The sequence below is a fragment of the Anneissia japonica genome, unplaced genomic scaffold, assembly GCF_011630105.1.
Source record: "Anneissia japonica isolate Jap-2015-1 unplaced genomic scaffold, ASM1163010v1 scaffold287714_len2871179_cov188, whole genome shotgun sequence".
NCBI classification, from domain to species: domain Eukaryota; kingdom Metazoa; phylum Echinodermata; class Crinoidea; order Comatulida; family Comatulidae; genus Anneissia; species Anneissia japonica.
Genome location: NW_022755542.1, coordinates 733,634 through 757,063, shown reverse-complemented (window position 1 = coordinate 757,063; position 23,430 = coordinate 733,634). Strand labels below are relative to the sequence as shown.

At 36.4% G+C, this 23,430-nt stretch overlaps 2 protein-coding genes across 2 annotated transcripts; one reads left to right on the top strand and one right to left on the bottom strand.

Moving 5' to 3' along the window:
* The first annotated feature begins 238 nt into the window (after positions 1–238).
* Positions 239–8,673, top strand: LOC117123552 (cytochrome b5 domain-containing protein 1-like). The gene is made up of 4 exons (XM_033269521.1): positions 239–437; positions 4,299–4,375; positions 5,402–5,620; positions 6,263–8,673. The coding sequence occupies exons 1-4, from the start codon at positions 320–322 to the stop codon at positions 6,491–6,493; spliced, it is 645 nt and encodes a 214-aa protein (XP_033125412.1). The 5' UTR covers positions 239–319; the 3' UTR covers positions 6,494–8,673.
* A 1,847-nt stretch (positions 8,674–10,520) lies between these two features.
* Positions 10,521–22,710, bottom strand: LOC117123551 (pre-mRNA 3' end processing protein WDR33-like). The gene is made up of 11 exons (XM_033269520.1): positions 22,615–22,710; positions 19,792–19,896; positions 18,928–19,023; positions 17,518–17,672; positions 16,962–17,059; positions 16,144–16,422; positions 15,350–15,428; positions 14,961–15,071; positions 14,200–14,369; positions 13,908–14,099; positions 10,521–11,983 (listed from the first exon to the last, which is right to left on the bottom strand). Exons 1-11 carry the CDS (start codon positions 22,651–22,653, stop codon positions 10,710–10,712), a joined length of 2,598 nt encoding a protein of 865 aa, XP_033125411.1. The 5' UTR covers positions 22,654–22,710; the 3' UTR covers positions 10,521–10,709.
* Positions 22,711–23,430: the final 720 nt, after the last annotated feature.

The following is a 23,430-nucleotide window of genomic DNA, read 5'->3' as shown; positions in this document are numbered from 1 at the left end:
GTGTGGCGGAAATAAGGGAAAATCCCAGCATAGCCTCTGTCATTCCTTAGGTACACAATGGCTTAAAACATTATTGTATGATAATTCTTATCACCTTGTTAATATACTGATACTAGGCCTATTTTATTATATTTTTACAAAATACTTTTAGAAAATTATACAACGTGCTCTTTTTTTATTTAGTTTTTATAAGCAAAATAATCTTAAAGTACCAGCGATTTTGGAAAGGTCAAAAGTTACTTAGTGTTGTCAAGACGATACAAACAACGCAAAAGGGAGAATGATTTCGAATGTTTGATTTTACATAATAAATGGTAAAATGAGGCCAAGATATTTTACTCCTAACGAAGTCCTTATCCACAGTACTTTAAAAGATATTTGGGTATCATTTTTGGGCAAAGTTTACGACTTGTCATTATTATGTGAAAAATATGCAGGTAAGGAAATAATATTTAATAGGCCTAGGCCTACCTACCTAGGCCTAGGCTAGTAGAGTCTACTAGGGCCTAGAGAGTAGTGTAGGCTAGGCCTACTAGGACTAGGCCCTAGACCTAGTATGTAGTAGTAGGCCTAGTAGTAGTAAGTAGGGTAAAGTACCTAGGTAAGCCTAGGGGTCCCCAGGCCTAGGCTAAGCCTACTATCTAAATAAGGTTCAATCAAGTGTGAGCACGGGAATAAGTATTTGTTTGTCTGAGACTGAGAATATGTAGGGTAGGACTAGGCTCTGTGGCTATGATGATGTGCATGGTGGGTGTAGTACTATTATTAGTAGGTAGGGCCATACATAGATAGTAGAAGGCGGCCTAGACCTACTAGCTAGCTAGCCTACTAAAAGGAGGGAAGGTTTCCATGGACCATGATACTCCTTTTTATTTATTGGACCTCCTAGCCTAGGCCATAGTAGGCCTAGCCTTTAATTAAAAAAATTTAATTTTCATTCTTGTCAGCATCGTCACAGTGAGCATGGGTGCAGATCCCCCCCCCCCCCCGTGTTTCGACAGCAATGTAATTTCATAAGTAATAAAGATGATGCCTGAAATAACTGCAAAAATGAACCAGGTTTTAATTTAAAAGAAAAAGCGCTGTACAGCCTTAGTACAGTACTGTATAAGATTTTCGGCACATGAAGTAGGTAAAGAAATGTAAATACATCAAAAACAATTAAGTTTTATTTTCTGTAGTACAATATAGATTATTAGTTCTCTATGATAGCCGAAAATCTCTGATAAAAGATCATGGTGATGTTATGATGATGACTTACTATAATTATAAGAAGAGAGTTATTTCCGGCCAGCTTGAGGTATTATCTTAAAATTTTCACACTCTCAGCCTCATCCATGGTGGGGCTGGAATAGGTGTAGACTCACTGCTCTGAAGTAGGTAAAGTATAAGTAAATACATCGAAGACAGTGTCTTAAGCTTTATTTTCTATGGCACATCACACATACTAATTTGATCTCTATGGTTGCCGATAATCGCTGATGAAAGATCATGAGAGATTTGTTGGCACTTATAACAATATAATAATAACAACTTTATTTACAAACGGAGAAACTTGTCACATAAATTGTGTTTTTCACAAGACTGTTTTGACTACAAATTAATTAATTACAAATTATACAAAGTGAAACTAAAGTAACAATCATTAAAGCAAACAGAGAATATATATTATAAGTCCAAAAAAAAGGGAAAATTTGAAATCACATTGATTGTAAATTTCATTAACATAATACAAATAAGTATAATGCAAACTCTTAAGTATCGAAATTCACGCATTGGGATATAATAGAAATAAATATGCAAAAGTAAAAATATTAGTACTGTAATCTTAAAAAAATACTTCACTGTAAAAAGTTACTGAAACAAATTTTTGAAAAAATAAACTTATGAAAAAAGAGCTGTTAATACTTCAAGTAACAATATAATTTTTAAACATTAGTTTTGTATTAGTTGGTGGTTTATTAATCTTTTTTGTGTCGGTGGCAGTTATTGCACTTGGTTTTATATCATTTAGGCTATTCCAGATATTTTCACCATGATAGGAGAAACTTCATTTCTTATATTCTGTTTTTGGTTTATAAATACTTAAAATGTCTTTGTTCGCATTCTTTAAATCTGTTTCTTAAATAGGATGGTGTTAAGTTATTCATTATTTTGTACATTATTACTTCTTCGCTGTAATATTGTTTTCCGTATTGTTTGTATGCATTTCGATTGCGATTAACAGCCGCAGTATGGAGTGCTAAGTACGCACTAGTGGGTTTTTTTTAGTTCTGTAGCCTATTTTTTTGTGTTTAATATGAATTGTTTGTATGTATTTATTCTTTACATGAAAAATATAAATATGAAAATAATACTATATTTCCTTTACTTTCATTTATCACATCATTCAGTATATTTTAATTTATTTTATATGCATTGTAATGTAATGTAAATGGAGATGCAAACAAGAAAACAAACATGAAAAAATAGGTCTACTTATTTCATAAATCTGAATTTCTTTGAAGCATTTATGCACATGATCAAAATATATTTATTGTATGGAAATTATGAAAAAAAAATGGATTTTTCCAAACCAATTGACTTAACATTTGCATTGTTTCTACAAAAAGAAAGATAACACCATTTGATACAATCAACTTTAATACTAAGAATAATTGTTTATAAACTAATAATGTTGCAGTAATGTAGCCCAAATTTCAACAAATGTACACTGATTAGCCAATTCTGTTAGAGCATTATTTGCAGTCGCACCTTCGGCGCTCCATACACTGCTGCCAAAATAATCGAAACAACTCAAGGCTGAAACGACTGGAGCCGATACAACCCAGGGCCGAATCGACTCGCTCAGGGCCTAAACGACCCTACATCATGGTGGAGTTTAAACTGGAGGTGTGGTGGTAGAGTGGTCGCTTAACCATTACTTGTGGTTTTAAAATTTTTGCAGGTTTCTTGTGAAACAACTGAGGGGGGGGGGGCAAGTTGTTCCAGTCAAGCCAAACTAGTCACTCATCGCAAAAATCTAATTTTAGTTATTAATACAGTGTTCAACAGTGAAATGAGAGTTACAAAATGGTAAAAAAATCATTTAAATCCGACATTTCCTTAAGAAGTTACAAGCGTTTAAGCAGTTCAAGCTGTTTAAAGAAGAATATTTGAGAAATCAGCCTTCAAAGTTTATGATTTCGGCTATTTCTGAGGCAGAAACCATCACCAAATCGTTAAAAATTGTTGTTTTAACATTAAAAATGGGGAAAATAACAGCATACCATTATGTATACTGATAAAGGTTAGTTTAGTGCAATAAAATAGATTTAAGTTGGCCAATACCGTACTCGTGCGAATAAGCGCCCGGGCGCTAAAAATATTTTTTTTAACTTTCTGAGGGGCGCTTATTCAAACGGGGCGCTTATGTAAACAAGGTATAAATTGAGGGGGCACTTATGGAAATAGATAAAAATCGAGGGGTTCTTATGGGAAATTATTAAATTCAAGAGGCATTTTTTGAATAAAAAAATATTAAAGACATGACGAATGGTGGTGCGGCGTAAAAGATAATCCTCCAGAGAACATGGCTCATGACAAGAATGCTCGAATATTTACCTAACAGTCAGCAAATGCAATTAGTGGTGGTGGGTAGTGGCTAGCTTGTTGGCCATGGGCCAGTTGAGATTAGCAGGATGGCAGAATCATTGTTTTTTTTCTTGAAAACTCAGATGAGAATGTGCTAAAGGTCAGAAAAAGAGGAGTATGACTAGGCATAGACAAGTATGTAAAAAGAGTAAAGTTAGAAATATACTGTCTGTCCCAGAGATTGGAGCTCTCATCTGTCCAAGAGAAATACTCTCATTTTGACCTAAGAAGAATGTATTTCCACTCTGCAGCTCAAATCATGCCAACAACCACAGTCTCAGGATTGATTGGATTATTGACTAAAAGAAAATCTTATGATATTATTGAGGGGGAACTTATTCATATTAGAAGGGCGCTTATTCCAACAGGGCGCTTAAGGAAATTTTCACGTTAGGAGGGGCGGTTATTCGAGAGAGGCGCTTATTCAAACGGGGCGCTTATTCGCACGAGTACAGTATCTCTCAAAACAGGATTTGCGATGAGTGACTGGTTTGGCTTCGCAATTGTTGTCTAGAGAAAAATGAATTGGCTTAAACATCCGTTCTATTTTGTTTTGGTGTCTTTGGAATTGTTTGTTATTCCCACTTCTGGTTCTAGGTGACCACCAACAATACTGCACACTGCCTTTTTTAATTTACAGTATACCATTACTACTATATTTGTAGGAGATGTTCTTTTGAAACCAATCATTGCTGAAGCTGGCAAGGATATCACACACTGGTTCGATAAAAAGTCAAAGGATGTAAGTTTGTCCAGATTTTCTAGCATTGCTGAAGATTCTATTGTGCAGAGTTTTTTTTCCCCCTAAATCCCTTGCTTACTATTTGCCCAGAATTCTTTGCATTGGTCTATGATAGATTGTGTAGCTGATTACCATGTGTGTGATTTTATACAAATAAATGAAATTTAGGGAGCTTTCTGTTTGTGACAATTTATGCATATTACTGTAGTTTAAATACCAGAGAGGTAGGAAAAACACTAAAAAATTAAACAATAAGAAAAAAGAAACATAATTTATCTACGTTTAATACAGAATATAATTTTAGACAAAATATAACAGTCCTGTTTAAGAAAAGCCTCGTAAAATATACAAATGAATTTACTGCCAACTTGCCAAAAATAGCTAGTACTGTAGCAACTTTTGTTTTAAATGTCTTAAATTTTTAAAGGCTAATAACTTACTGAGATACTTAAATGATTAGTTTACCTTTAATTTTCAATTTCATATTAGCTTAGCCATTTTGTTTAGTAATAAAGTATTTAATTAAAGTTTATAAATAAATAATGCTAAAGTATTTTAACCATTAGACCACACTTTTTTTATTCCTTATTTCACAAACTTATCTTTTTTAGAGATAGAAGTGGCCGGAAAAAATAAAAATAAAATTTTGTTCTCTTGTTTAGCAAAGTGTTGTAACTAAAACCTCCCGATGAAGGATAAAATAAAAATAAAATTTTATAGTTGAATGCTTTAAAATTTATATAAATAGGCAGAAATATACATATCTTATTTTTGAAGATTTCAAAGCAGTGGCAGGTGTAATATAAAATAAAGAAAAAATTTATTTTTTTCAGAAATTTTAAGTTTTTCGCAGTGGCGGGTGCACTGATTGGGCCAAAAATAAAATTGTATTTTTATTTAAAATTATCCATATTGGAGGGCGGCGGGTTTGCAAAACAAGGTATAAATAAAGTCTTGCCTTAGTAGACAACGTAATGCTGCAGTTCTTTCTGGAATACTAAGAATAACACTTGATATTTCTTTTAGATACGTTCACATGTAGATCCTGTAACAGGTTGCACATTCCCTTATGCACCACACGGCCGATTTATACATATTCCTCCAACTTGTCCGAGGACTGATTGGGCCAATGACTTTGGTAGACCCTGGTGGAAAGATGATTCATATTGCATCGGTATCCTATCTGAGAAGACTAGGTTCATCAAGATAATAAATACACTGACTTCACAAGAGAATGTGATAGAGGTAAAAGTTGCATTCATTTTTTTATACCTTTCCCATAAAGAGTGTTTCAAGAAATTGCCTGAGGATGGGTATTCAGTTTCAGGCTTTGATAAAAAAAACTATTTGAACATCTGAACATGAATCCAGACCAAATATTAACTGTAAACTTGATAGCCTAATAGTGGTTATATGGAGAGAATGCTAAAAATATTTCAAATACATACCACTAAATTGGTTAAATATATGCATAAATTTATAAAATGTTGGAATTTTATATTGTTTTGCTAGATTTATCCTTCATCCCCATATTGCAAAGTGGGAGGGAAGGGGTTGGAAGATAATTGTGGAAGCAGTTTGGCGCAGCAGGAACGGTTTGGTTTCAATCCCTCGCTATGCATTTCGCCTGTGTCCTTGAGCAAGGCACCTTATCTGCATTGCTTCTCTCCGCACAGGTAGTATAAATGGGTACCTTTGCTCCTGCGCTAATACCAGCAGCAACACAGCATGTAGACCCAATGACCAGGAAAAAGAACTGCGCTTTATAACTGCAAAGAAGAAGCGAATTATAAATGCCTACCAGTAATGAGCTTTTCCATTTAATAAATGTCATCATAATGTACTGATTCTAAACTAATATTACTAGTTTGTGTTTCATTAAACTAGGTTTGTTCTGAAGAAACAATGGACGAGATTCAGAACCGTTACTTTACGTGGAATAAACATGCCGGTAGCTACACATGGAAATACAATGGTGTGAACCTTGAAATGAACAAGACGCTGGACGAGAACAATATAAAAGATGAGGACGAAGATTTCTACACACTTAGTATGAACGATGATGAATTCCTCCCTGCCATTCATCTGTACTTCAATGATGACTTAACTGAAGCTTGAGGTTGCTGTTGTACATTTTGGCTTTTCCAAGAGAATAAAGCAAATTTGTTTTCTGATTAAGACTTAGTTGAAAGCTATTACCTCAATGGTTCTTTTGGATTACTGTACTAGTTTATACTGTAGTAGTCTGTTCTTGTTCAATAAATGCTCCTATCCTGTGTTTTTTCAGTACAGTATTCAAAACATTTTTGTGCAGCGATGATATCAGAATGTCTTACACAGGCGGTTCTCTTTTCCCGATAGACGGACCACACCCACATATGCTGCACAGTTGCGCAACAAGTCGTGGAACGAAAACTTGTGGGACCCAACTTAAGAACATTATGAATATTAAGGCTTAAAAAAAAGCTAACCATAGAATCAGCTTTTATTTTTGCACATGCCAGGGATCCTGTTAGCTGGGCCCTCAGGCTTTTCACCCCCACCACAAGAACACACAGATGTGATTTACTTACACATGCGGACCCAATGACCTAGGACAGAAGTACTTCACATTGCCATTTATACAGATTCTGAAAAAAGGCACTATATTAATATATGAATAAGTAATATGACGATGATGATAATATACTGTATTCATTTAATTCTACTATGTACCGTAATACAAATGGAATTTCTATTTACCAGAAATAAATCCAAATGAAAGAATAACTTTCCTTATTTTTTTTTTCATACAAATTTATTATTTTCATGAAATTTGATTTACAGTGACCACAATTATACTTTCTTTAAAAAAATATTGATAACAGAGATTGAAATACACTCAGCATAAATGCTATAGTTTAATACAAAACTTTCCTGTTTTACAGTCTAACAAACAACAGCGATTTCTGTAGTGCCAATCAAACTTAACAACTGGCCAATTAGAACAAGGGCCAAAAATACATGTGTTGTCTGACAAACACACATGTTGGCGTATGTTTGTACACTGTCATTATTTGTGGGATCTTGGCAGCAATAACCAAGGGACTAGGCTTAGCAGAACGGTCCATTCCACTCCTCCTGCTGAAAATCCTCACAAACACTGGGTGCGCACAGAGCCACTTACTTTTCCTTAAACTATTTATATGGTATTCTGCCTTTCATGTTCAAATTTCTACAACAAATTTTACTTCTCACAAAAAAACAGACTGTGGTCCTACAGTACCTAAACCCTTTCCCCTCATTTGTATTGATCATTATCTTTCTGCTTTCGTGGGTACTATTGAACCATTAATCAGTGACACTACTTTCATTAGCATCATTAGTACAGTACATAGTGTTGGGGAAATGTACTGGAAAAACGGGGGAGCCCATGACCCAGTGCACCACCAGCATTGCATACACCCCTGGGGAGAATTTGGTATATGCCAAAACTTTTTTTTCATATAAAATTCAACCCTTACTGTAGGAGCTACATAATGGTAGGTGGTAAAAAAAATCCAAGAAAGTAACAGCATAACCTAAAGCTTGGAACTCACTGCATCGTACGACTCTGCTCCCCGTGATCAACAGAGAACGCAGCGCCGTCTCCTGATTGTCGGTGGCCGTCTGAACGGATTGTCATTAAAATCGATCTGTTGCGACCATTGCACGAGTCTCCTCCTCTGCTCCCCTTGAGCAATAGAGGACACAGCGCCATCTGCTTATTGTTGGTGTCAGTCTGAATGGATCGTCATTAGAAAACAATCCACTGCGCACTTTTTAGAATTGCGTCGGCCAATGACCGCCAGACACGGTGAGTGCTCAGCTTTAGTCTAATTCTTAAATTTGGAACCTTTAAGTGATTCTGAGATCTGAGGCAATCAATAACACCTGAACACTTCTAAATTAGCTATAAAAGAACTAGCAAATATAGTAGGTATACAAATGTTTCATTTCGATTTGAACACAATTATATATCACATCAAGCCGCAATAGTGCATTGCAATAATAGTTAGCATGCTCACTAGATCAAAGGAAGAGATGCAAAGGTTGTGTGCGCAAATTGTTTCAGGGAAATTACCTCAAAAACATAAAAAGGGAAAAAAGTCTTGTGTAAACCAAGCATGCAGGGGCGGCTTTAGGATATAATTTATGGGGGGCTAAGATGTCCGACTGGGGTTAAGTATTTATGGGTGTAGCTATAGCGCGCAGCGTTATCTGAGGGCCAAAGGCCCCAGCCAGGGGTGGGTATGCCCTCCTCACAAAACAAGATTTTTTTAAAAATTGGGACTTCTAAATGTTCTGCTTGACTGATCAGACCCAGACAAAGCGTTTGCGGAGACAGATTTTGCTTGGCGTAGGCAGTATGATGGGGGGATTGACCAGACCGATGGGGGATTAAGCCACCCTGCTGGCGCCACCCCTGCAAGCATGTGCACATCCTTTGCAAAACGGTGGCAGATTATGCATCTCACAACTAATATTCACTACTATTACTGCATGTTTAAAGTAAAAAATATTCGTGATTTCCCCATTAAGTGCACAATGATGCCATATCATACCCACTGTACTTAATCAGTAAGTCACGTGTACTTGTAACCTAAAATTCGACATTGTGGACAGGAACCTGTTAAGATGGTGTGACACAATTAGCTAGAGAAGACTTCTACCTAATTCTGACCCTAGCTCATACTGATCACATTCACATGTTGTGGTTAATATTGTACACACTCTTATAATTAAAAGCCTGCATTTTGAATAGAGATGGATGAAAGGAGAAAAAATATCAGCCCTCTGCAGAGTATGTCTTTGCACCCCTTTCTATTCTGGAATATTAAAAACTTGTATCAGTCGGAGTATAGATATGAATTAATTAGCATTTCCAATACATTGTAATGTGCATTGTACAATGCCTATCTCAATTTTCCTTTTTTTTTTTTTTTTTACATGAAAAGACTTGTTTCATGTGCTACATATCATTTCCCATTCCACTATAATGTAAACCCACCAAATATGTAAGATTGACCATACTGTACATAAACAAAATGTATGGACACTTTTATTAAAGGAGTATATTTAAGTATGAAACTCTTGGCTGGAATTATAACAAAAAAAATTATATTTTATTTGTTTGTAACTATTAGTATTAGTCGTAAAAACAAATCCCTGAAAATTAAGATTATTTAGACCCCATAAAGCACAAAAATCGTCTGGCTTTGGTGGTTTCGCCAACCCCACTGTAGCTTCGACCCTAGACCCCACACCCAAAGGAACCTCCCCACCCCGGAAGAACCTGGCTACGGGTCTGTAAATAATGACAAGTAAATTTTTAATGATAAAAAAAACCTATGTATCAGCTGAGCATGCCTTAAAATAATTCATATTACAAACTTCCTATCAAATGAGGGCACACAATTTGATGCAAGTTTGGCTTGTAGGACAGCTGCAGTCATTAATTAGCGATCTCATCAACATGACACAGATTAAGCTACTGAGCGTTGGATCCTATGTCATTACATTTGGTATGTTGTCTAATACCCGATTCACATGTACAAAAATCTTAACAAATGTAACCAAAAGTAACATTTTACGGCACATGTGAAAGTACCTCTGTGTAATATCATTGTAAAATCTTGGAACGTCTCGGTAATCTTTACCAGCCTCGCTAAGGCTGGTAAAGCTTCCGAGATGTAGCATGGATGGATCTGCGCATGCGCAGGAATTCCAAAACAACAACAACAATACTACTGTTTCGCGGGGTCCCTTGAATTTTCTTCCTTCTGCAGACGATTCCGATCCACTAGAAATAGATAGGCCTAGTTTTTCTCAATGATGGATGAATTACCCTTGTTATCGATGTTAATTAGTAATTGTAGAAGAAGATGATACATACACAAACATCGGGATGGTGTTAGTAATAGTATTACCAAGAGTCGACAGAAATGTCGGAAGCTAGGCCTAGTAGTAGTAGTACAGCAGTTGTTAAGGGTATTTTGATTGCTTCGAATGTTTATTGTGATGGTGAGTTCAACAGTCCATCTATGACAGGGGGCCTAGGCTAGGCCTATATCGCAGTAGGGGCAAAAATGATTCATTGAATAAAATTGAATACGGTAAATTTTACACGACCTTAGCATTACCTTACAGACGCGTGTGAATGCTATAAATCTTGGGAATAACTCGGGAGATGGCTCGGTTACAATTCGTTACTTTTTGTTAAATTTAACTTCACATGTGAATCGGGTATAAGTAACCAGATGCTTCTCTTCCCTTACTTCAGTGAGATTAAAACTGTACAAATTGAAAGTTGCTTTCACCTTGCTCTTCCCCTTCCACCCCTATAATTTCCCCTATAATTCCCTCTACCCATATTGTCATTCCTCCATGGTCCTCCACCCCTTGGGGCACCTCTTCCACCTTGATATCCACCACCTCTAGGAAACCCTCTTCCCATTCCTGGACCTCTTTCTCTCTCTTCATTAAAACCTCTTTTAACCCCTCTGTGTGGCAGTCCATCATGTTCTTGAGAAAAGGCTCGATCAATGGAATATCTCTGCTCATGCTTTGGCTCTGGTTCACCTCTGCCGACCCCTGGCCTCTGACCTCCATGATGGATACCACCTCTAGCATGTAACCGTCCGTGATATAATTCATGGTCATCCTTGTTCATTCCACCATGCATAAAAGTCCTATGATCATTATTTTCAAAATTATCCATTCTCAAGTCCATATCCCGAGGAATGTCATGCCGATGATCTCCTGTTCCTGGCTGTCCAGGACCCCTAAACGGTTGAAGCCTTGCACCTCTCAGATCTTCATCTCTAGGAGGACTGCGGAAGCCTCTAGCGTCAAAATCACGAGGTGGTTCACCATGACCGGAAGAAAATGGCCGAAGATCCTCATCGTGAAACGGAGGATTTGATCTCATATCACGATCACGTGGGGGGCCAGCTGGGTCATTCCTTGGTGGCCCCTCCTGGTGAGGACCATCTCTAGATGGTAAATTAAAATGTGGGCCTTCCCCAGGTGGTCCATTGTGATGAAGACCATCTCTAGGTGGCCCATTTCTAGGTGGCCCATCCCTAGGTGGACCATCTCTTGGTGGCCCATTCCTAGGTGGCCCATCCCAAGGTGCTCCATCCCTAGGTGGCCCATCCCTATGTGGACCATCCCTAGGTGGACCATCAAGCCTACCCTCAATAGGTCTTCCCAGCCCACTTATAGGTACATTTCTCATGTCCACATCTGACAACCTATGTCGCATGTCTACATCACCTCCTAATGGTCCAGCATCATGTACAGGTGTGTCCGGTTGAGGAGGTGCTGCACCTAAGAGACCAGTCTTAGGACCATCACTTGGCGGTACAGATGTTGGATGTGTACCAAGCAGACCGGGTTTGGGCTGGCTTGTAGGAGGTGGCATTTTTTTACCAGCAGGGCCTTGCTGCAAAGGACCTGAATTAATTTGAGGTTTCTTTGAAGAGTTCATTGTAGGGCCTGAGGCTGCTTGAGGAGTGTTACTTTTCTGAGTGTGACTGCTGTGCTTAGTGGGACTGGTACCATCTTTATCAGTTTCAACTTTTTGACCTGAATTGAATAGAAATACAACCAAAATCAATAAACATGAACCATACAAGGTTTCTCTTTTTGTACATTTTTAGCTTACTTTTTCATCAAATTATGCAAAAGTAATAATTTCTGCAACGAACTTGCAACACACAAAATTGGACAGCGGCGTAGAGAACAGGCTCCAGTGGAAGATTAATTGCCAAGCTCTTTGATGTGAAGCGTCTACCTAGGGCTGTAGGCCTGAATTATGGCTAGTGGGGGAGAAGACGTTAATTTCCCCTGGGCTTCTGCAAGCTCAAACATTTTAAATTTTCAAGAGTCAAATTTTGAATTTAAGAATAAAAATTTTAGAACTAGATACTGATTTCACATTTTCAGAAAATTCATCGACAGAATTACTTCTTTTTACCATCTATCCCTAATGGCTAGTAATAAAAACTAATGATAAGCGGAAAACTAACTGTTTCAAGAGGGGCCTATGCGGTCACAGCAGCTATAAACTAATCAAGAAAATTGCTGGCATGTAAAAATAAATAATTGCAATTATGGATTCAGGAATTCAAAATAGGGCACATGGAGGGATTTTCACAGCTGGAGCGTCTGGACCACCTTAGCCCCACTACGGTGGGTGCTGACAATTTATGATCATGGAACCTCTGGATGGTGGAATGGCACTCTAAGACTTAAACTTAAATATGTTATATAATTTTTTCTTTTCTTTTATTTATTTCTTGAAATCAACAAAGTAATAAATTGTTACTCCTCTAAAAACCTAAATATTATTGAGAGGTCCACTGGCAGTTTTTTTCTTCAAAAATGTTAAGTTGAAAATTATTTTTAATTATTATTTTTAAGCCTATTTATGAATGGGCCCATAATACCCCTGTGCCCTATAGCTTTGCACTGACTGCACTGAACATCCCTATGCCATTGAAATTGGGAAAAATCTGCAGTTCTCATAGCAACATTGTCCCATCTGCTAACAACATTTTCTGTTTTATATAATATTTTTGTTTACCATATTTATCATCAAAATTTTATTTGTGCCTTATTGGGGTTAATGATAATGAAGTAATATTGTACATTATAATCATATTTAAAAATAATACCCATACTGTCCTCATTACGACTCAAACCCAAGATTCTGAACATTAAATGATGTGGTGAGATTGGGATTATATTTGTGATGGTAACAATAATTATTTTTAAACCATTTATATTTTTACATTTCATAAAATTATTATAATAAAACATGAGAATTTACATTATACTAAATAATAAAATTTCACCAAATATATAAACCTTAAGGCGCGATCTACAAATTATCCCCAACGACAGAAACGCGTCTGGGAAAACCATGTATTACAAACGCGTCTGGGAAAGCGATCGTCTAATTATCGTGCCTCATGAATATTAATAAGCTAGTCGATCCAAGGGTTCAGGGTGGCACCAGTTGGGGGGGGGGTGCATACGGAGGGTTAGGGCCCCGTCTGGGAGAGTCACCCTCCCCACCCATCAACATCCAACCATGTCCACTTACTGTCTTGTCAGGCTGTCACCCCCAAACACCTCTAATACTACAGTGAACTAACAGATACAGAAGCTGTCTCTTATACACATCTAGATGTGTATAAGAGACAGCAAATTTCGCTGAACGTGTTTAACATTTGCCATTCACGAGCAGTCAGCTATATGAAAAGGGGAGGAGTTAACTTCCAAACGGAATAAACGGCTCGAACGACAAGCTTCCAAACGGCATTTCACAGACGCGTTTGGGAGCTTGTCATATAACAATAGTAAACGTGTTTGACCCGTTTCTGTCGTTGGGGATAATTTGTAGATCGCGCCTAAGGAGTAGAGAACATTGTCCTTCACATGATTTCAATTCAGGATCCTGAGATTGGAAGATAAGCATCTTAATCACCAAGCTGCATTCACTTACCTTGTGAAACTTCCTTGTCAAGCACTTCCTTTGGTGCAATTCCTGGAGCTTTTTTTGCTTCCCATTTTCTTTGAAAATCAGCCGGAATAGGCTTGGCATATGGTACTTTGCGTTGGGGTGTTGGTTTGAGTTGGGCAAGTTCCTCGGCTGAAGAGTCCAGGCCAGGAATAACGGCAGCAAAAGCAGGGTCCTCTGAATCCAAAAAAAAAATTTACATATATCATGATTGGTGACCAATTTTCTATTAATATATATTTTTAGGCCAAAGACTGCTAAACTTAGTGCTCCCTACCTTCTTCCTGCATTTCCTTTGTGCTCTGATCGAGACCCATTCCTGGAATAGCTGGTAGTGTCACATTGTCATCATCATACTCGGCATCATCAAACATCCCCTGCGGCAAGGTGTTTAAGTTGTACTTATCTCTCATCTTATCACCTGGTCTATTCCGTGTCCAAAATTTTCTGTAAACACAGGCAATTTTTTTTCAAAAACATTTAAACATAATTTGAATATGTGTACTAATGGCTATATACTTTTTTTTTTCAGAAAAACTGTTCTATGTCCATATATACTCATGATGTGATGTCAGACATGACTATACTTAGGCATGTCACAAGTTTTTGTCAAATACAATTTGATAGTCTGGACAGGTCTTCAGGGCTAAAACAAATCTCTTGTGAATTCTGCCCCTGGATATTGTCTGCCTGTATATAAAATTCAGCCTGTAGTGCACCAAATTCAATTCAAAAACGTTACTTAAATCTGGGATGCAAAATTCACAGTGAGGGCCGAAATTTGGTGGCACTGGCTCTATACAAGGGATTTTTATTGACTGAATCTATGGAGCTATAAGCTACTTTTCAAAATTACAAATAAAAATATGGGGAAAAAAAAAACCTTCAAATTTTTAGTCTAAGAGTGCCATTGCCAGCCATCTAGAAGTGCCATAAAATAAAACCAGAGATCAAGTTATAAGTTTCAGCAGTTTAGATGACTGAGCTAAGCTGCACTCTGAGAATTTGATTATCCATGTCTAACTAATATGAACTTACGTAGAGTGGTCATTAGATCCGGAGCAGAGTATATGACCAAGAGGATGCCAAGCCAGACTCCAGACAATGCTATCGTGGGCTTGCTCTATTCCACCGACTTCCTTCTCATGCCTTCAAGAAAACAAAAACAAACAAAATTTAAGAGGATTGTCTAGTTTCTATTACCCACAAAGCATCACTATTGCTATTAAATTAGCAATTTTATTGCATTCCAATTCAATTCAATTCAAAAATACATTTATTTTCTTCCATTTGCAATTGAATAACAGAGTTCATTAAAAACGATAGGTTTGTGAAACAAAATCAAAAGGAAGACTTCCAACTTCTATAAAAGGAAGATTATTGTTTGCAAGTTAATATAGATAAAAAAAAATATTTTCAGAACTTACCCAACTTGCCAGTATAATAGTGATCCATCTGATCCACCACTTGCAAAAATGTCTTCAAAATAAGGATGCCAAGCTACACCTATTAACATGCAATACAAATGTTTATAGAGATTTCTGAGACCAACAAGAACAACCTAATCAATTATAATTAATTAACATATAATAGTAATATAGCAGGTTCATTAAGAATATCAGAAAGTGAAGATATTGTAAGTATGGATTTCTAGTATACATTTTAAAATCACTAATAGTGCATTGATTTTGGTTTTGATTGCTTCAGTGTGGAATACTATGAAAGTCTGAAGGCATATTTGGAGTGGGGTCCTTCTGATGTTGAATTGGGCAGTCCAATGTAAGATAATCCACTACTCTTTTCTAAACAGTGTACAGAATTTTTTTGCAGGTTAAACATCCCATCTGAAAACTGCACTATTAAAACTTGCATTTTAGCCCTCTCAGTTGCCACACAAGGAGTTCAGTGATTGGAATTGGACCAAGGTTAGGTAAATATCTCTTCCGTTAGGAACACACAGTGGTTACTTCCAGGAAAGATCTTATAAACACAAGATAGCGCTCTCTGCGATTTCTGCATGCAAATTCTGTAATAACGCATTGTTCGGAGCCCTCTTGCAAAAGTGAAAACTTTTGAACTCTGACCATAGCCTCTCCCAAAAGTGATTACTTTTCTGCCAAATCGACGCTCCTATTTGTTACGTGCACATCACGAAGAACGCTATTTTGTGTTTATAAGATCCTTGACTTCTAGTTATGATGCTAAGCTGCTCTCTACTTACAGGTGGCCTCCTTCTTGTGACCTCTGCAGATGCTCATCTCTTTCATTGCTCGCAGGTCAAACACCTTCACCAGATGGTCCCTTGAAGCTGTCAGTAACCAGTTACCGTTGCGATTCCATTTGGCAGACATGACAGTACTTTTGTGGGCATGTATTGTAGCCAAGCTCAACCCACTCTTCGCATCCCACAGTTTGACTGGTTGTTGACTGTCTTTGCTTCCTGAGACAATTATACTCTTCTGTGGATGCCAATCTAAACACTTGACATCAGCACCATGCCCTAATGTTGAAGAAAAGTCCGCAGTTAAAAAAAAAAAGAAACCTATGAAATTTTTTAAATCTCATATTTCTCAATATCAATATAAATCCCTTTCACTAAATTTGAAATTAAAATTTCCAAGAACCTGGAAACTACCACTGGGGGACATCGAGAGGCCTAGGCGTTTTGGTCTACGTAGTTACCAGTGTTTTCAGTGCTCTGTGACTGGTGCATGACCTTGTTGCTGTAGAGGCCTAGGATAGTCTTTGAAAACAAAATGCCAAAAAAAAAAAAAAAAAAAAAAAAAAATAGAAGGTATAAACATGCAGTGTTTTTGGTTGTCGAAGTACTCAAAAGAACATGTGTCTGGATAAACTAAATTTGTTCAGGCTAGGCTACTGAATGTTCCCCCCACCCACCACTCCCAGTGAAAAATTGCGAGACAATGGCGGTGCTGTTTCAAAATAGACTCAATAAAATGGTGTATAAAGGTCTAAAAGTCTTTAGAACTTGGTAACAAATCACATCCTCATTTTCAACAGCAATAAATTAGGTCTGACCTCTCAAGATCCTCTCCTCATGGCAGCGAAAGAAATCAAAAACTCTAACAGATCCATCATCTGAACAGGTAGCAAATTTAGAATCAGTTGGTGAAAACCTGTCAGGAAATATAATACATCAGTAAAAAATAATCCAATCAAAATATATACTGTGCTTTTTTTTTTTTTAGAATTACAAGAGCATTATTGATGGAGAAGAACAAATATTAAATTTTAATTATTGAGTAACTAAACTTTATGCTACACTTATATTCTCTATAGTCCTACAGTAGGTGAAAACCTGCTAAACATCAGGATATTTTCCCATGATAAAAACTACTTCACTCCAAAAACAAAATTAAGAATTCTGGTAAGTATTTTACTGAGGTGTAATTTTGCCCTACCTGACGTGGAAATGTACTGAATACTCAGTACGTATGAAAAAAATTGCAAAAAAAAATTGCAAGTTGTTCTCGGGTGGGACTCGAAAATACGATCTCCAGATCACAACATTTACTGTTGTATTATTTGTTATTTTCCTTTTTTTTTTGTTTTTACAAATACTTATTTTACTTACGTTATTTCCCTTATTGCTTGGTCAACATGTGCTTGGAACATGCGAACGTTGTTCATATTTGACTGCCAATATTTCACATAGCCCATGTGATCTCCACTCATCAACCAGAGGTTGTTGTGACTCCAAACCATGGAACGAATTGGATAATCGTGTGCCTAAACGGCATAAAAAGAAATAGCTAAATGTATGGAAAGTATTATAACGATCTTTTTTAACCTTCAAGGCCCCCTTGATGGCAAAGCATAACACTATTTATCTGAACTTTATCTGGCCGTTTACTTTTAGATCCTCTTATCGAATACTAATTACCTCTAACATCTAAAATAAAAAATATGACTTCAACCTTTTTCTGCCAGAGTACTAATATTATGGAAACAGCTGGCAATATTTATTGAGGCAACGTCATTCACTGCCTAAAACAGCATCTTTCACTACTTAATTTGTTTTTTCTTATTCTTTACATTTGTGTGCACTCTGAGAGACAATTATAAGGCACTATACCAAAAACCTATATTATTATTGGTGATCCGCATCTAGTGCGGATCACCTCTTGTTATTGTCAGGATCATCATCATCTTTCTTTTTTTATTCTTTCTTTCTCCGCATTTTTTGTTAGCACGATATCTCAAAATTTATAAAAAATCTCGTAATTTACGCACCGTACGCTCATTTCTACGTGCACAACACGTACCGAAGCTGAAAATTACGTTTTGTTACATATTTTGGCTTTCTGACACTGTATTCATGTCAGGAGTCAACTTTTTGTACCATTACCGTGCACACGGGCGTCAAGGCGTATGTATGCGTAAATCTTTTAAATGCCCAAAATTACTCTTTTTTAAAAAACTAATTAGAGCATATTTTAGTATAAAACTTTTCAATCTGCACCGCACGCACTTCCTGATGGTCAAAGTGCAGCGGATCACCAAACTCATCCTCAGTGACGAGTTCAAATCTAGTTATTATTATTATAATAATACACATTTTTAAAGCGCCTATTACAGCAAACAAAAACTGGCTTGTCACCAGCGCTGGAAGATGTTAGAAAGAAGTTGAACTACTTGAAGAGGAAGGATTTAAAACTGGATTTGAATAATTTCTGACCAGATAATACGTAATTAAAGGGGCAGAGAGTTCCAGAATTTAGGAACAGAGAAGGCTTGACTCGTGGAGTAACAAGTTTAAAGGATTGAGAAGAACGAGTAGAACAAGAAGAAACATGTTTCTCAATAAGTGAACAAACATATAGTGGGGCACGAAGATGAATAGATTTTTATCTAGATTATAAATTAGATTATTATTATTATTATTTATGGATGATTGAAATATATATTCTAAAAAAATATAACAATAACAACATTAAATGATAACTTTGGATTTTAGAGCACAAATTATGCTTAGTAAAATTACCTGTAAGATAGTTTCGAAGTTGAAAGTCATGCCATTCCAAAGTGTAAACTCCCCGCTGGATGCACCGGTTACTAGTCGACGTCCTTCAGGAGTCCACTGAAATTAACAATAATAACTATGGAAAAAACTTATTCATTGTGATAGTATTGACTAAAGTATATTTTTATAATTAGATTGAATGGTTCTTCTATATATTTGGCAACTGTGGATTGGAAAATGGATCAGACAGATACATTGATGGGTAGGTAGATGAATGGATGAATAGACATACCGTAAAACCTCGAATTAAAGCCCTGGGGTGCATTGCTATAAGCGGTCTTTAGACGGTCTTAACACTTAGTCGGCAATAACAACAACATCATCCCCGACGTCATGATGACGTTTGATACATTGATGGCAGGATAAATTGGTAGGTGCATATATGACAAACGAATGGAAATAGAGAGTGAGGGAAGAAATTATTCGATGGATAAAGATGGATACTGTATACAGACAGATGAATAAACATATACCAAATAGGTGAACTTACAGATCCATAATGCCTTTACAGTTTACAATTTTCTCCAATTCAGAGTTTATATTATTAATAAATGGTGGTTTGTTTTTTTTTTTTTGAATAATATACTATAAATTAAAAAGTACCCACGATACGCTGCTTGAAGTTGAACTATTTCTTTAGTTTTATCTACAAGGTCTTGTTTGTCCAAGACCACTGCTGGGACTTCAGCAACTATAAAACCCAGAGGTATAATCAACTAACTAATCAAAATAAGGGGCCTTTCTAAAGTGAGATTTAGTTTATCAAAAATAATAATTTTAAACAAATGACACTGAATACAAATTATGATTTCAGGCTGAACTTACCACAACGCAAAAAATTGGACATCGAATCTTGTTGGTGGCTGTGCGTACAAATTTGGTTGATACAGCATTTATTGGATTGTCAATCATTTCACAAGGACAGACCATCTAGGGAAACAACACAGAATATGCTAGAATTACTTTTTCCCCCTACTTTTACACAACTGTAAAACTCCATCTGCCCCATCTACAATGCTCTAAAAAAACTCACTGTACAATACTCTCAAACTCAGTCTACCACATCTATTTTTCCAACTCTCTAAACCACACCTAATGCCAAACTTACTTTACCTTACCTAATGCAAAACTTACTTTACCTTACCTAATGCCAAACTTACTTTACCTTACCTAATGCCAAACTTACTCTATTGTACCTCACCTACTCATCACATATCAAACTTTCATTGACCACCTTCTCTAAATCTTATGCAGGCATCACTTTGAAGCCTGGACCCACCATCCTCAGAGGTCGCCAAATATCAACGTCGACTCGACGTCGAAGCCTAAGGTCAATTAATTTGCTGTTGTAGTGAAGTCCTAACGTTCTTCTATCTTGATTGAGTGAAGCTTTACCTATAAATTTGATGAAAGGTGTGAAGCTTTGACGAGTAATTTGTATTTTCTGGTGATGGGAGATCGAATGCATACCTATGAAAGTTGATGAATGGTGTGAAGCTTTGACGAATAATTTGTGTGTTATGGTGATGTGACATTGAATCCGCTACATCGGTCATGTCAAAAAAATGTGGAAATCATCGTGAACATGTTCAGGCTACACGCGGCTCGGTGCCAAGTTTACTACGAAATCATGAAGCGTGTCGGCAACCTGCGCATGCTTAGGCCAGTAGTATGTGCTGACCGCGGATTCTTCATCTCAAAACCATCTCGTCCCAAATAAATATATGGCAGATTATTAAGTAATTTTTGATTAATTAATAATAGATTGCTGAATTTAGAAATAAATAACAAAACTGGGCCTATGTTTATTATTATTATATACACAGGCTTATTATATTATTATGAATATTTACAGGCTTTTCGACATGTTTGACCAGAATTCAAGACTGGTCAAAGGTCAAAACGAGGTCTTCCTCTCCTCAATGATGCTTCCCTGCAACAACTAGAATGGATCCATTCTGGAATGAATCATGTTTTTTTACATTAACTAACTTTATAAAACATTGCAATATTATAGTGAAATAAATTGACATGTTGGTATTGTAATGCATACAAATTAAAAATAATATATAACAATTAAATGAAAGCATTTCGTCATAAGACGAAATCCTGTAAAGCAGATCCAAGATAAAATACGGAACATGTGCGTTGTTGTCAAGGACATGGGGAATAACGTCAGAATTCTGGTAAAGTGAAAATACTATTATTTTTATCCAATTTGTCGACCCATCGAAATATGAACATTCTATGGGCATTTTATGTTGGTTATTTACTTGAAATTGATAGACTCAGAATGACATATTTTATTGACAGTAAATTACATGAAAGCTAGTGACATTTTTGTGAACGCTCTTTTTTTTCAGTGACACTGACACCCACGACGAAGTCATGTGCCTGGGGATTCGTATGCATGTTGTCATAATATATTGTTGAGTAACGGGAAGTTTCGGCCAACAAGAGAAGTATTTAGGCCTACAGAGAAATTAAATTTGAAATGTAGTCAAAAATATATAATGTTCATTAGTATATAACATTTCTTTTGTGACTATTATTGCTATGTAATTTTCGATCAAATAACCAGGAAAATTACTGATTGTCTGCCTTTCAGGTCTATCTATAGTAACTCCACGAATCGATTTCGGACATCATGTTATTTAAAAAAAATATAACTCCATAACGGAATGTCGGAATGAAATAATTTTACAGGAAAATGTTCTCAAAAGACTAGTCAACACCACTATATGATTGTAAAAAAATGAAAAATATATTTGACCTCTGAAATCAAAAAGAAAAAAGAAGAGCCTCTCTAAATACTGTAGCGCATAAAATAGTGTATGTATGTTTAGAAACATTTACTTGTTTAGATTTAGTAAAAACAAGTTACACAATAACTCATACTGATGATGAAAATGCAACTTTATTATTTTTGTATTGTAGTTGATGAACACAATGTCAAAATCTAACAACACAAACCTGGAATTTGTCTGGAATGAACATTTTGTTTCATCAAGTAAGAGAATTACATTAGATGGAATGACTTAGTGTTTAATACAGTAGTTAAAAGTTAAACTAGAGTTATACCGGTAACAACTTTTGTACACATTTTATAGCTTTTTATTAAAGTTTTATAAAAATAAAAATATGTCACCGTATCTATCTCAAACCTGGTTGACTACGTACTTTTTGATTAGTGTGGGATTACAGATGTTATGATTTGCAGTCTTCGTCTAGTAGCTACCATTGGTGAAGCTTTTGAAAGGTGAAGCTTGAACTATGCAAATGGCCAATATTGTGAAACAGTGGTGAAGCTTGAACTATGCAAATGGCCAGTATGATGAAACAGTGGTGAAGCTTCAGAGCTGCCAAAAACTCAAAATGTGAAGCTTCACCCTATGAAAAAAAGTCAAAGGGTGAAACCTGAACTAACAAATTTTCAGATAGAGTGATACTTCACCTATATTTTTGGTGAAGCAAATGAAGTGATGGTGAAATCCTGACATTATGAATAATTGAAGAAAGGTGATGACTTGAGGAGGGTGGGTCCAGGCTTCAAAGTGACGCCTGCATTATTTTGCCTCAATGTGTTCTTAATCGTCCCTGTTCCTCAACTCTGCACAGCACACAACATGTGTAAAAAGGAAAACTTACCTCATGAGAGTAAAGGTTGTCGGGCTGCAAAGGATGCATGTCACGCTGATCACGCTGCCACACACGATTCTACAGAAAGAGTATCATGTTAATATGGTGGACTATAGAGATAAATGACTCTACAACATATTAAACTAACCCATTTATCCTTGTTAACAAATTCAAGCTTGTACCTGGAGACCACAAAAGCTGCCGGAGCAACCTTGGTGCAGTGGCCAGTACTGTACACCGAGGAACAATCACATCCTTTCCAATAAGAATACTTTCTATCTACTTCAAATCAAAAACAACCCTGACCTCATTCCCAACAATTCTAGTCACTGCAGACTAATCTTCACTTTGTTTCGAATTAAGTTTGCCTATAACTAGTACTGTTTGGTTTTAATATTCGGCAGTAAATTTACCTAATTTTACATTGAAGTAACTATTAAAACGAACATTCCAAAAAATAGTGCACTATGTATATAAAATTTCAAAGTAGGACACAAAGATCTCCATGGTTACTGTACATACACACCGTGGTTACCGTACAGGTACTTATTCAAACAGGGCGCTTATGAAAACAGAGGGGAAATTGAGGGGGCGTTTATGGAAATAGATGAAAATCGAGGGGTTCTTATGAGAACTTATTGATGGAATTAACAAGGGACACAAAATCTCTATGGTTACTGTACATACACACAGTGGTTACCGTACAGGCACTTATTCAAACAGGGCGCTTATTTAAACAGGGCGCTTATGAAAACAGAGGGGAAATCAAGGGGGCGTTTATGGAAATAGATGAAAATCGAGGGGTTCTTATGAGAACTTACTGTA